Raw genomic sequence first — 15,226 nt, forward strand, 5'->3', positions numbered from 1 at the left:
GTCTACGAGTGGATCCCCGTCCTCACCTATACATAAACCAAGCTGCTGTTCGCGTGCTACTCAAAGGTGGACACCTTTGAGCATTGATATATATATATATATATAACATTTGTAAGTTAAATGGTAATAGAAACTCATTTTATACATGAGTTTAAGTGTAGAATAATTTTTAACTTTAATGAGAATGAGAATTTATTTAAGTATATTAAATGTAAATTCTTTTTTAAGATTTTTTTTAAAACACCTCAAGTAAAATGAGATTTTTGTTTTTATGCATTAAAATTACGAAAACGTTAGGCAGAATTAATTTAAATTCATTTACATCATTTTTTGTTAAAGTTACATTTATTTTCAAATTGAGAAAAGGTTTTTAAAGTATGACTAAGAAGATATGATTTATAATTTCAGCTTTATTTTTAACATTAAATACATTTACATATTTTCAAAAAGTGTTACATACATTAGTCTATTTTAACTTTATTTTCTATGTGCGCTAATTTAAAGCCATCATCTTCATTATTTTCTACTGGAGGGTGATGCAGAGCTTTCGACTGGATATTGGTGGGGCTGGATTTACTGTAGCTCCGAGCTCATATACATTTACAAATGTTTGAGGATTGGTTTGGTTGTAATAACTATAAAAGTGTAGTCTGGAATGAAATAGAGCTTACACTTTTGTGTAGGGTTGAATTTCCCTGCCTAAGCATTTCCCTAGCCTTCCCTTGATCCCTCCTCTCTCCACCCTGAACACCTCCCCTTTAGTACTAACTATCCATACCATTTTCTAGCCACTCACCTGTCTCTTCCACATTCACTGCTAAAACATCTGAACAGCTGAAGATCTATGCTCAGAAGACACAGGAAACAAAGACCTACGCACTTAGGTTTGTGAATTGTGTTTTGTAGTGCTTTAGTACTACTGAAGTGCTACTAACCATACTACAAAATGCAGTTTGTGCATACGCCTCATGATCTCCTTTATGTGTTTCCTTTCGATTCTGCTTTTCTTGAGTGTGATTTAGATTGCATAGTGCCAATTAGAGTTTTTCTTTATTCGGAGGTGGCGGATGTAAGTTTGGTGCTTGGACCAACCACCAAGTCAGTGTAAGCTGGGTGCTTGCACAAAAATGTAACTCTTGGTTTCAGGATAAAGGTTTGGACCCCTTCATGTTTTGCCTCTCAAATGTTCTGTGCTTTCTATTCCCCCACACCCAGCAGTGGTTGATGGTCTCTACAATCAAATGGCAATCGACTGCAATATCCATCGTCCTTTATCTTCCTGAACAACCTTCTTTGTTCAGGACACCCCTGGTGCCCCAATTCTTAAAAGTTTAAATGTAAATCTTTCAACCCATCTCTTTCATTGTTTCATAGTGGAAAATGAATTGGGTTCTGAGCTTTCACATGGCAACTTCATTTGTAAAGATGCTCAGCAGTTGCATGTGTCTTTTTATTCTGGAAACCACATTACTGCTGGTGATTACTTTGGCCCGTAGCCTATATAAATTTCACACCCATTTGGTCTAGCTACCATTCACTCTGTTTATCCATGGCTGGTTGGTCTTGTATATCTACCTTTCCTAATTTCCAAAGGAAGTATCTGCCTTTCACATGCCTTGGTTGGAAACTAAGCAGACTATCCCATTTTACAGACCAGATTGAGTGGATGACCAGCTTTCCATTGTGGTGAAGAAGGGTTAAGCAGTAACCAAGAGTACCATGTCTCATTGGGTCACTTTGCATTAAGATCTGTATTTCTTTGGATGGGAAAGACACATATACTGGTATTTGGGCACATTCCTGAAGGGACATGGTGCATTCTACTGATTTGACCCAAGGATCTTCCAGTGGATGATATTTGGTGGGTGTGTCACCCTAAGTGGGATTGATATGCCCAGACGTGGATCATGTGCACAATGTGACACTGGAACCAAGCTATACCTGATTAATGAGCCCCAATAGCGGCAAGACCGGTCCTGGGTTGCTTGTTTTTGGTTCATGGAAGCCTGGCCTAGCAGTCTCAGCTGGACTGTTTCCATTGGAGCAGGGTCAAGTCTGATTGGCATGTGGTTGGGTCCACTCTGAGGATACATTTTGTGCACAATAATGATAGGCTGGGATGCAGACTGAATAATTACCAGTGCCTGAGATTCATTCAAGCATTTTATCCATCACCATTTTTGTATATGGTATTTGGTGAGTGGTCACATGGTCTTCTCCACACTTCTTTGCCAAGTAGTATTGCCTGGAGGCAAAGGTGTGCGGAAGAATGATGCCTACTTTGCTAGAACTTTCTGCATTATTTTCATGTTTAATCAACACCACCTAGTCCCTCCTCCCAAAAGGTACTGCTGTGGGACGCTTTCATAGGGTTTGGACTGTGCGGGAAGATGTATCCATCAGTAAAATAAGTAGCGTTCCTTCTCTAACTCTATTTCAGGCGGATAGTATGGGCCTGATTTAGAGTTTGGAGGATGGGATACTCAGTCACAAACGTAACGGCTATCTTGTCTTCTGAATTACAAGTGCTATATTATGTAATGCATTTGCATTTGCAATGCAGCAGATCTGGCAGTCTCTCTCCTGTAAACTCTAATTCAGGCCCTATATTTTCAAGCTGATTCCTCAATGCCCTCCCTTCTTCTCCCTTCTCTGGTAGAGCTTGCCCTTATAAGAGTTCGCAGTGTCTAACTGATTGAGCCTGTATATAAAATACTCTGCTGTCACCTTGCTTGAGTAGTTATCGTAAATTGCGCAAAAGAAAATGAATGAACTGACACCAGGAAGTTCTGTATATATGGCAATGTTGTCAACTCTGGGGAAGGTGGAGCTATGACACGAGGAACATAGAACCACCTGGACAAACCCGGAGAGATACTGCCCATAAAAAAAGCATCCAGATCCTGTCTGGCATCCATTGAGATTCATATGGTGAAGAATCTGCTTGAAGATATATAGTACTTCCCAGAAATAGTGTTACTAGAGGTAAGTAACTTATTGCCCTTGCTTGTCCATGATAAAAACCAATGTCATGCTTTACTTTAGTGGCCAGTGCCACTGGGGGACATGTTTTTGATTCCTAAAGGACTCATTAAAATTCCATACTCTGTCTGCACAGGTCACTTTAGCAGGATTTTCTGATCCCTACTGACAACAGCAAATACAATGCACAGTGGCTCCTCTGCTTCTTCTAATAGCAGAAACTAACACAGCAATGCCACCCTGAGGTCGAGAGGCAGGTACCAAGGTCTTGCTGGACAGCTCTAGTAAAGTGTCTGAAGATAAATATAATCATTTTCTCCTGCAGGATACCAACAGGAGCTGAACTACAAGCATGATGACGGCTCCTACAGTGCCTTTGGGAACAGCGATGACTCCGGGAGCACCTGGTGAGTAAACATAGATAGGCTAACTGTGTGCAAGTGCCTTTCTACAGCATGTTTCTGCATGCCTTCTGCAGTCTCTGCTGCTGCTGATTAATTCAGTAGCTTTTGCATGAAGGAGGGTCCCTAACTCAGTGAGTAAAGAAATGAAAAAGAACTTAAAATCTACCTTGCAAAATACTTCAACAGACTGGCTCTGTTTTTTTTGTTCTATTTTTCTTTTTTTCTTCTTGTTTCTGTCATTCTCAGTATTTCCTCCTCAAAGTTTCAGATATCTCTAAATTCAACAGATGGTGGTCCATCAGGGTGACAGACGTAATGCCTTCATCCTCCCTTACAGATGGAGTACAGTCTGTCAAACCTGGTTGGGTAATGGAAGATACCAAATTAACTTTTGATTGTGGACTAAGAGAAGGCTCTTTTTAGGCAGATTAAGCTTGCAGACTGAACAGTTCAGATGTTGCCAGGTGGGGGGGGGGTTCAAATGTTCAAATGTTAAGAAACTATTAGCAACGGTCTATGGGTGCAGATGGCCATGGCTTCATCTTCCCCACCACCTTTTATATGCCACCAAATGGCACCTGGTGTAACTTACTGAATTTCTGCACCTCTTCTTCACAAGACCAGAGCTCCTCTATGTGGCTTCCAAATTAGATTCTTCAGCAGATCAAATGTCTCTACATAAGGGTTTGGGGTTTAAACACTGTAGGACATTTTGTGAAAACATGTCCATACTGGATCCCTATGACTTCAGTTTGTGGTGTCTTGGATCTAACTGCGACCCACCTGCAACTCTTGCACCCCCAAAGCCACCTGAGAGTGTTAGGCCAAATAATTTTTGTCACAGGCCCACAAAGACACCCTAGCATGGTGTCTCCCACTTCCTTCAGGTAAGTTACCAGATAGGAAATAATCCCCAAAAGGGTCACGCCACAAAAAACATAAACAATGCCATAAGAAGTCGAATTCACCTTCTTCCTCTAGTAAATGGTCCTGCTCAGACCTTTATGTAAACATCATGCTATTCTCTGAGGCTGGTCATTTCTTCTGATTCCAATTCTGAAAACCACAAAGCCATTGACCAGGCTGGACATTTTCAGGATGACCCTACTATGCTCGGGTCCACTTTCCAAGGGTGGGCCCATCATTGGGAGCTTGATGATGCTAGCTCCTCTGACGATGCCACCAAGATCCTGTTTTGGTTCAACTTCCAAGGAAGAATCTGTCCATCATGGCACCAACCTCTATGTCTTTGGTACTGTCAGCATCACTAGCAGCTGTAGCTTTAGAATTTGCTGCCTGAAACCCTCTTTGACTCGCCCCCCCGCTGCCAGTGCCAGATGAAGGTCTCCCATTTAACCGCCAATTGGAAGATGATAACGATGGATCACTGGATGCTTCATCTTATCTTCTGCCAGGAAGGGCTCTCTGACATATGCCTCGATCTCCAAGGTCAAGGTTCTTGCCATGCTGAACAAAGAGTCCATAGAGTGGCACTCTGGAAGAAGAAGAGGGGCATGGGAGTTTATTCCCTTGAGTTATTTTTACCGCAAGAAGGATGGAGGCCTCAGACCCATTCCGGTCCTTTATCTTTTAAATCTCCTCATTCAGAAGGACAAGTTCAAAATGTTATCCCTAAGTAGGATTCTGTTGGCCCTAAGTGTGAACGGTTGACTGGTGTCCATGGAACTCCAGTTGTCCTACTTTTAAATAACAATCTGCTGCACTTACACGCCTAACCTTTGATTCACAGTGAGGTCTCAGTACACTCAGTTTGTGATTCTGCCATTAAGTGGGAAGACTGTCACTCAAGGGGTGTGCTGGCCATGTTGGTAACTTTGCTCAGGTGGTCGGGAGTTCATGTATTTCTATAATTGGACAACTGCCTGGTGAACACAGAACCACATGTGCTAGTCTCAGAACTCAAAACATCTTGAAAATACCAAGACGCTGCTGCCTTTGGCTTTGCCTTCAATTCCTAGAAGTCCAACCTCATCCCCACAGAGGTTGATTGGCGTAGTGCTAGAAGCAATTCATGCAGAGGCTTTTCAACCTCCGCAGAGGTCTGTAGCTATTCTGGATATGTTTTCTAAATCGGGTTTAGATCCCAGTTATGCAAGTCCTATACCTGTAAGGCTCGATGGTTCTGTGCTTTCTGTACGTCCCGCACTCCAGATGCGGAATGAGGGCCTGCCGGTGGCCCCGGAGATGGCAATGCCTAAATGATTTTTCCCTTTGTTCTTACAAACCTGCATTGATGGTTGTGTTCCCAACGCTCTTGTTGGGTCATCCATTCAGCTCATGCAGTTACTGTCTTCTGTGGTTACAGATTCACCCTCGATTTAGTGGGATGCCTAAATGGGCGACATGATGGCACAGGGTCATTGGATCGCATTGGACATAGAGATATTTTCTCATTGCATCGGACATAGAGATATTTCCTCTTTTGGTTTACTGCACAGCACTAGCTAAGTCTAGAGCTGACCCCATTAGTCCAGGATATCTCTCTAAATCTGACTTACACGCGTGGATGCTTCAAGGTTGCTCCATAGCACTTTTTTTCAGATTTGCCAATCCCATGCTACATTCCTTACATGATCAATTTTAGGCCTAATAGATCTGTGACTCCATTTTCGAGCCGTCTGTAAATGATATATAACCTGAGCTTCATGGGTATTTTTCTATATGGAATAAACAGTCACTGCCCAAAATTTCCAGGGATGTCCCTGGTTTGATTCTAATTTAGAATTTGCTCACAAATTATTTTCCCTAGGCTGGCTTAAATATTTTCTGGAGGCACAAAAATGATTTAATATTCTGTTTTCAGTTTTTGTAAATGGCTGCAAATTATACATTTACAAAAATGATGACCCCTTCTTAACCCAGTGATATCCTCCACTTTATATAAATATCCCTCATTTAACATGTCATTTTTTTAATCCACTTTATATTATTTATATAGTACTATAGAAGATTCCTTAATTAAATGGGTCAGAAAAAGGTTTTCACAGCTCACTTTGGCTATTAATCAATCTCTTTCTGGATTTACTTACTAGGGCACATCAAGTTACCACCATCATCAAATTCTAAGTACATTAATAATTCTCTATATTTGACTTGTACTCAACCTAAGATCCTTAGATGTAAGCCCGAAGGGGTCGGACGCAGTCTGTGCCACTTTAAAAACTTAGATTAAGTTCATATGTTTGCTCCTTTTCCTAACCTTTTTCCCTATTTGCAACAGATCTTTACAAGAATGTCCTGGGTCCTTATTTATTTATTTACCATTTATAAAGCGCCCGGTTACACCCTCCAGTGTGTCCCCGCGCTAGGACTCTAACCCTCCCCCAAAAGGAGGGAGGGATAAAAAAGAGAAGGTGTGAATAAGCCTGAAGCTAAGATGAGCGAGAAAGTAGGATGAGACGGGCTAAACAATCTCAATTTGAGTACGGAAAAGCCTGGTTTTTAGTCCTTTCTGTAGGTTCTAACTTCAGATTAGGCACCAAGGCATTCCACATTTTGGCCGCTAGATATCCAAAGGACCGGGCTCCCATCCTGGCTCCTGGCCATCTGAACTCTTGGCACCTTTACAAGGTGAGCCCCTACAGATCTTAAATTACTTGAAGGTGTGTAGGGTTTAATCATAGATCGCAGGTAGCTCAGGCGCTGTTCATCAAGATTCTGTGGCAATAGCACATAATCCTCTTCTCCACTGGTAGCCAGTGAAGAGTAGTCAGAGCTTTAGAGGTAGATGCTCCTCTCAAGCGATTAGGGACCAAGCAAGCAGCAGGATTTCGAATATGTTGGAGTTTAGTTAGATTCCTTTTGGTGTACCCCAAGTAGAGGATGTTACAATATTCTATTTGGGACATGACTAGGGCATGTACAACTGCTTTCCTGGCCGTTGAAGGTACAGGAGCTTCCTTAGGACTTTAATGGTCCCAAAACACTTGCCCCTACATTCCTAATTTGTCTCTCAAACAAGAGTTTGGGATCAAACCGCATCCCCAGATTTCTGTTTTTTGCTTTTGGGACAGGGGTTTGACCCAGGGCCTCAGGCCACCAAGCCGATGACTAGATAGAAGGTGTTTCCCCCTCTATCATTACCTCCGTTTTGTTGCCTTTGAGTTTTAGGCAATTGTTGGTCATCCAGGAGGCTAGCTCTTCTAAGCATAGAGAAAATTGTGTTGCAGCCACCACAGGGTCCTGTGATAGAGTTACTTTGAACTGCGTATCATCCACATATGATACAAGTTTTACATTGTGTTTTTCCACGGTTTCCGCCAGGGGGCAAATGTATAGATTAAATAGGGTAGTGCTCAGTATGGAGCCCTTAGGAACCCCTTGCGTGAGAGTAATGCTGTCTGAAATATGCAGATGCTGGGCAACTGCAAGCTCCGCATTAGAAGGGAGGAGGTCATCCATCGTAATGGTGTACCGCTGACTCCGCACCGACTTAACCTCCGAAGGAGTAGGTTATACGATATGTTGTCAAAAGTCAAGTAACACCAAAGTGGCTGTTTGTCCTTCATCCACACACCTTCTCAAGGTTTTGGTAGCGAGAAATAGGGCTGACTCCATGGAAGGAGAGGCCCTAAAACCCGATTGAGTAGGGTGAAGCAAATCATTCAAATTGATATAATGTGTGAGTTGGTTATTCACTGTTTTCTCCGTAATTTTGGCGAAGAATGGTAAAAGTGAGATGGGACCTGGATTCTCTAGTTGCATGGGGTCAGAAGAGGGTTTTTTCTGCAGTCGGAGTGCTATGGCGTGCTTTCATTTTTGCGCGATTTCGCCAAGTTAATGGACAGAGAAATCAGCTGTTGTACGTGAGGGAGAATAGTCTCTATCCCTTGCATCAACATTTTAGGTGGAGCTGGATCTAGATGGGATCCTGACTTATTGCTCATAGTCAGGCTCTTCAAGTCTTCCAGAGAGGGGGGTCCTAAATTCATTGAGACCGTTCTCAATTGGAGATTCGTCAAAAAAGGTATTTAGATTTATGCAGCAGCGAGCTTCTACCGCAAAGATGTCATATATCCTAGCTACTTTAGAATCAAACGTTTTTTATTGAGCAGCATAGTATCACTTAACACAGCTAGGCTGCCTACATCCAATGGCCGGCAGAGCACAGTCCAACAACGCTTAAACACAGCCTTAGAGCCTACACCCCTGGAGGCGACCCGGCAAGGATAAACTAAAGGCCACACAACTATCCTAGCTACTTTAGAAGCAAATAAGGAAGCAATCTTATTGCAATTTTCTAAAGATGATGGAAATAGGGCTGCCACACGTTCTAGAGAAGAAAGGGAATTAAGGAGAGAGAACAGTTCTTTGGAAGAATTATTAGCATTCTATATTTTCATGTTTAAAACCACTGATTTTCCCCTCTATAGCGCTTTGATGATGTTGGGAATCACCACTACAGTCCACAATAACTTTATTTTCATGGCAGATACAACTCTTCCAGACCTTTATTCCTGAATGCAACAACTCATTGAAATTTACACCTTTGGGATGCGGATGCATCTGCACCATCATACTCCAAAAATTGGGTGGTGGAGATCTCCCCACGATAATGTATAGAGAAAAGTAGACATTTTATTAAACTTGAGAACAATTACAAAAAAATGTTTAAATATTTATGTAGATTAATTGTATATATTTATTTTTTATATCTATACTCCTATTATAAAGAGAGAACTGTGTCCTTTGAGCCAGGTAAACTCGAAAAGTACACCACCAATCGCAACACCCAATACAGCGTTGGAAAGGGGGGCTCCAGTAGATTGACATAGGCTATAATAGAAAATAAAAATAAACGTTATTTAAAAATAAACAATAAAAAAAAGTAGTCCCTAAGAAGTAGCGCCGGCCGTGTGTGCTAACAACGTGCGTGCTGACATCATCGGAGGACAGGAACGCGAGGAGGAGCACACAACAGCGCGAGGAGGAGTGGAAAACTTAGCCAGACTGGAGGGAATGAGGTACGTGAACCGCGGGGAAGAGCGGTGAAGTAAGGCGGACTTGAGTGGAATGGAGGACAACAGCGCATGGAGGAGCGAAGAACGTAGCAAGACTGCAGAGCCATGAGGTATGTGAAACGCGGGGAGGAGCGGTAAGTAAGGCGGAATGGAGCGGGATAGCGGACTGCAGCGGGGCGTGTAGACTGGCTTGGTGTAGTGGGGGGCGGTGAAGTGAGGCGGACTGGAGCGGGACAGCAAAATAAATGATAGGTTTTAAAACGGCTTTCACATTTAAGTGAGAGTAGTGGGGGGCGGTGAAGTGAGGCGGACTGGAGCGGGGGCCTGGGTTTGTGCGACTGGGAGCAAGCGCTGAGGTAAGGTGCACGCAAGCCAGAAATGCTGCCCACAGCCCCCTTCTGCCCCGGGCAACGCTGGGGCGGGCTGCTAGTCTATATATATAAAAACGAATGTATGTCTGTCTGTCTGTCTGTCTGTCTGTCTGTTTGTCCTTTATGCATTACTACACCATTCATCCGATCGCCATGAAACTTTGGAAAGTTGTTGAGTACACTCCCGTGGAGCTTTCTGGCATACATTTTTTTTAAATATCGGCCCCCCAGGGCCCTCATAATCTTTTGAATACTGATGTACGCACCAGACGGAAAAACAACAAATCGTGTATCCACAAGCACTCGAATAAATAAATAGAATTAAAACACCATTCATCCGATCGCCATGAAACTTTGGGAAGTTGTTGAGTACACTCCCGGAAAGGTTTCTGCCATAAACTTTTTTTAAATATCGCCCCCCCCAGGGCCCTCATAATCTTCCGAATACTGATGTACGCACCAGACGGAAAAACAACAAATCGTGTATCCACAAGCACTCCAATAAATAAATAGAAATAAAACACCATTCATCTGATCGCCCTGAAACTTTGGGAAGTTGTTGAGTACACTTCCGCGAAGGTTTCTGCCATAAATATTTTTTAAATATCGGCCCCCCAGGGCCCTCATAATCTTTCGAATACTGATGTATGCACAAGATGGAAAAACAAAATATTGTGTATCCACAAGCACTCGAATAAATAAATAGAATTAAAACACCATTCATCCAATCGCCAGGAAACTTTGGGAAGTTGTTGAGTACACTCCCGCGAAGGTTTCTGGCATAAATTTTTTAAAAATATCAGCCCCCCAGGGCCCTCATAATCTTTCGAATACTGATGTACGCACCAGACGGAAAAACAACAAATCGTGTATCCACAAGCACTCGAATAAATAAATAGAATTAAAACACCATTCATCCGATCGCCATCAAACTTTGGGAAGTTGTTGAGTACACTCCCGGAAAGGTTTCTGCCATAAACATTTTTTAAATATCGCCCCCCCAGGGCCCTCATAATCTTTCGAATACTGATGTACGCACCAGACGGAAAAACAACAAATCGTGTATCTACAAGCACTCCTATAAATAAATAGAAATATAACACCATTCATCTGATCGCCCTGAAACTTTGGGAAGTTGTTGAGTACACTTCCGCGAAGGTTTCTGCCATAAATATTTTTTAAATATCGGCCCCCCAGGGCCCTCATAATCTTTCGAATACTGATGTATGCGCAAGTTGGAAAAACAAAATATTGTGTATCCACAAGCACTCGAATAAATAAATAGAATTAAAACACCATTCGTCCAATCGCCAGGAAACTTTGGGAAGTTGTTGAGTACACTCCCGCGAAGGTTTCTGGCATACATTTTTTTAAAATATCAGCCCCCCAGGGCCCTCATAATCTTTCGAATACTGATGTACGCACCAGTCGGAAAAACAAAAAATCGTGTATCCACAAGCACTCGAATAAATAAATAGAATTAAAACGACACTTTGAAATGTTTTCCATATTAAAATGAATACGTTTCAATAAAAATGACACAATGTAAATTGAATGTTATCATGATGAGTTTCCTTGAATTTCCTTTCTTCGGAGATCGCAGCAACGCGCGACGGGTAAGCTAGTATAAAATAAAATAGAATAGAGAACATACTTTATAGCATTATTAACGTAACTTTAATTTAAAATGCAATTATTTTGAATATGTTAAATGAAAATAATTGTTCTGAAGTTTGAATAAAAAAAGTATATATTTTTTTACCATATATTGACATTATTAAAAGTAATGTACAGAATTATTTAAAAGTAATTTAATTTTGTTTTGGTAACAAATCGTTTTTCTTAATTTCTAAATTCGAAAAAGGGTATTCAAGTATTGTAAAATGAAATGATCAATATGTTTTATTTTTATATTTTTGTAACATTAAAATAAAGTTATTTATATTTTTAATTAATGTAATTTATCTTACCATTTCCTATGGGTTTTTTATTAAGCCCCTACCTATATTATTCTTTATGGGAGGGTGTTGCAGGGCCAGTGGCTTGCCATGTGTGGTGCTGGATTTTTTCCAGGTTTGAGCTGGAGTGCATTTACTACTGTTTTCTCGCTCATTTCCGTGGAAGACACTTTTCTAGCCACAAGTCGCCTAAAATCTGGCTCCCCCTCCGACCCGGGCCCTGCCTCTCTTTTAGCTCTTGGGGCGAAGGCTATCACCCCCACTAGTGCATCAATTGTTTAATATGTCGCTCACGTCTGCTAAGATGCCATTGGTTTGGTAACAAGCTAAAATGTTGCCACTGCTGAAAAAAACACAGGCAGATCCAAATGATCCAATAAACTAGCGAAAGTACTTGAAAAACATGTTAATCATTAGATCTCTGCACATTTAGAAAGCAATAATCTTTTGCATTCAAGTCAATCTGCCTTCCGACCAGACCGTAGTACTGAGTCAGTCCTTGATTCCATCCGCCTTTGCACTGACAGAGGTGAGAGAGCGCTGCTGGTATTACTTGACCTAGATACAGTGTTCAACACTGTATCTCACTCCATCCTCCTAGCTCGTATACTGGCAATGGGGATAACAGGTTGGCGTGACAGTGACTTGTCTCTTTTTTGGTAGACAGAGATCAAGAGGTCTGGTGTTTTCCTTTTTCCGCCACCTCCAGCAAGCTTAAGGTTGGAGTGACACAGGGCTCAGCTCTGAGCCCGACACTATTTAATATCTACCTTTCTCCATTGGCCCCCTTGGTGAAACTCTGAGGTGCACAAATAGTGTCATATGCTGATTACACCCAACTCCTTTTCTCCTGGGTGAAGGATGAGGCCTTACTGGGAGTAAAGATAGTGCCTGAATGCAACATTTAGTTGGTTTTCAAATAACCAACTCAAATGTAACAAGGGTGCGACCGAGCTCCTTTTCTTTGGCCCGGAAACCATGACATCTTGGAAAACTTTGTGACCACAGGATGCCCCCCATCCTCTATTAGCAAGTCATGCGGTAAAAAACCTGGGCTGTAAATTCGATGAGCAACTATCATTTCACGCTCAAATCCACTCTGCGGTGGGTATGGGCTTTGCCCTCCTTCATGTCCTGAGGAAATCTTTTTCTCTCCTCTCTTTTCAGGCTAGACAACAGGTGACCCAGGACTTGAGTACCTCAAGTCTGGACTATGGAAATAGCCTATATGCAGGGTTGCCCAATTACCTGATAGACAGGCTGCAGTTAGTTCAAAACGCAGCAGCATGCACCATCTTTGGGCTCCCACGCCACTCAGATGTCTCCGGTCTCCTTCATAGCCTACACTGGCTTCCAGTTAGGAAGAGGATCACTTTTAAAATATTGCTTTTAACCCAGAAAGCACTTTTCAGTACAGGTTCAGGGTATCTTCAAGATAAAATCGAGTCTTACTCTCCTCAGAGGAACCTTTGCTCAGGAAATCTCTGTCTGGCCATAGTACCTCGGATTAAGAAGGAGAGGGCTGGGGCAGATACTTCTCATTTCTAGGACCCTCTCTCTGGAATGAGCTGCCATTGACACTCAGGGCAATAAAGGAAATACCGATATTCTGGAAAAAACTGAAGACTTGGCTCTTTTCCTCATATTAGGTTCTTCTCTTTCCTGCCAGCAGACAGCTCCTTCACAATAGGGCCAGGGCACACCTTGGAGTAACACCTGCGCTTTATAAATCACCTACTTACATACATACATTTTGGCTGTAGTTACATACATATGCAGTTTGTGAATAGTAATGGGCTTACTTACTTTGGAGGGTGAGTGCATGTCCCTTCCTAAACCCCTCCTTAAGCCGGCCTAAACCCCTACTTACTCCACCCTGAACGCCTCCCATGTTGTAGTAAGTATGCACCTTTTCAAGACACTGCCCCTGGTCCCTTCCACATTTACTAAGCAGTAAACTTACATGTGTGATGCTCCCCCATAGAGTGGAAAGTAGAGGTTGCGTTTTACACTTGTAGGCTTGTGAATTGCATTTGGTAGTAAGTAAGTATTGCTACTGTAGTATTACTTTACATATTACAAAATGCAGTTTATGAATCGGGTCCCATCATGTTTCCTTTTTGGATTTAATGATTCTTGTAAAAATGTTCATGTAAAAAAGTGTTCTGTGTATCCTGCACACATAGAGATATTCTACTATTTATGGATTTATGAAAAATATCAGTGACAGAGAAATAGAGTTACATGAGAGTTACATGTCCATGTCTGTTTTCTCTTTGTTGAGGAAGTCAGAACTTGCTAAAAAGGGACAAAGTGCACAGCCACTATGTAAGGAGTTCATCTACATTGGTAGGTGCTGTCGTTGTGGCCTTCCTGTGTTCATGATCTCTGCCAATGTGTACTCATACATCTAATTCACTGGTCCATTGCCGTGTTTGAGTTTGAAAATATGGTTACTCTATTTACAAAATATGCAATAAATCTTGTTTACGTTAAATACCAGAAGATAATGCAACTGCTCTCAGTATTATTAATACAGAGTTTTTAGTACTATGTACGGATGAAGATATCATTATGTTTCACTTACGTGCTCTTATAATGATCCATTACAATTCTCTCCTCTTTACTTTATCTATCTGTACCCATATCTCTATTTCTACTTCTATATTGTCTATCTTTGGTCTTTGCCAATTCTCCAATGCATTCTCCTTTTCCCTTTTACCTCTTCCACATCACGTCCTTTCACATGCCTGTTCTCTACTTAATTTTTTGTCACACTCTATAACTCCCTTTCCCGAATTCCCCTCTCTCCTCTCTCATTCTCTTTATTTGCCCATTACTCCTTATCTTTCCCTCTCTTTACCACTCCCTCTTTTTCTCTCCTCCACCCTTCACTGACATTTCCCTATACTCCATCAATTCTACCCTCTTTCTCTCTTATATTGCTTTCCTCGTCTCCTCCTCTCTCTCTCTTGACTTTTTCTTTATCACTTGCTCTGAAACTCTTTTCCCTATTTCTTTCTTTCCTTCCCTCTTTTTTCTCTCTCTCTCATTTCTCCTTCTCTCTCTGTCTGTCTCTCCCTCTCACACCTTCTGTCTTATTATTTCCTTGTCCCCCCACCATTTTTCTCGTGATTACTATTTTTCTATATATCTCCACTTTCTCTCTCTTTTTGGCTCTTTTTGACTGACTCTTTGCCTATCTTTACTTGTATTCCTCCCACTTCTTACTCTTTTACTCATTTTCCCCTCCTGTTCCTGATTCTGCCTCATCATCTGCTCCTGACCCCCGCCTTCTTTTCTTGTTTCTAGGCTGACAGCATTTGTGGCCAAGTGCTTTGGTCAAGCTGAAGAATTCATCTCTATAGACAATAATGTGACTGCTATGGCAGTCAATTGGCTGCAACAACGCCAGTCCCAAGATGGCTGCTTTGAGAATGTGGGCATGCTTTACCACACAACCATGAAGGTATGGTCAATCTTTTCAGGCATGACTCCATGACCCTAATTCTACATCAGAACTGCTGTTT

At 41.8% G+C, this 15,226-nt stretch overlaps 1 protein-coding gene across 1 annotated transcript in view; it reads left to right on the forward strand.

Annotated features, from left to right (window-relative positions):
- The window catches only part of LOC144768928 (alpha-2-macroglobulin-like protein 1), a 451,046-nt gene that overhangs the window by 352,720 nt on the left and 83,100 nt on the right, over window positions 1–15,226 (forward strand). The window contains exons 25-26 of the mRNA XM_078652935.1: window positions 3,308–3,389; window positions 15,009–15,165. Coding sequence (XP_078509061.1) covers window positions 3,308–3,389; window positions 15,009–15,165 — 239 coding nt within the window. The remainder of the gene's footprint in view (window positions 1–3,307; window positions 3,390–15,008; window positions 15,166–15,226) is intronic.

Source organism: Lissotriton helveticus, chromosome 7 (assembly GCF_964261635.1).
Source record: "Lissotriton helveticus chromosome 7, aLisHel1.1, whole genome shotgun sequence".
Classification (NCBI taxonomy): domain Eukaryota; kingdom Metazoa; phylum Chordata; class Amphibia; order Caudata; family Salamandridae; genus Lissotriton; species Lissotriton helveticus.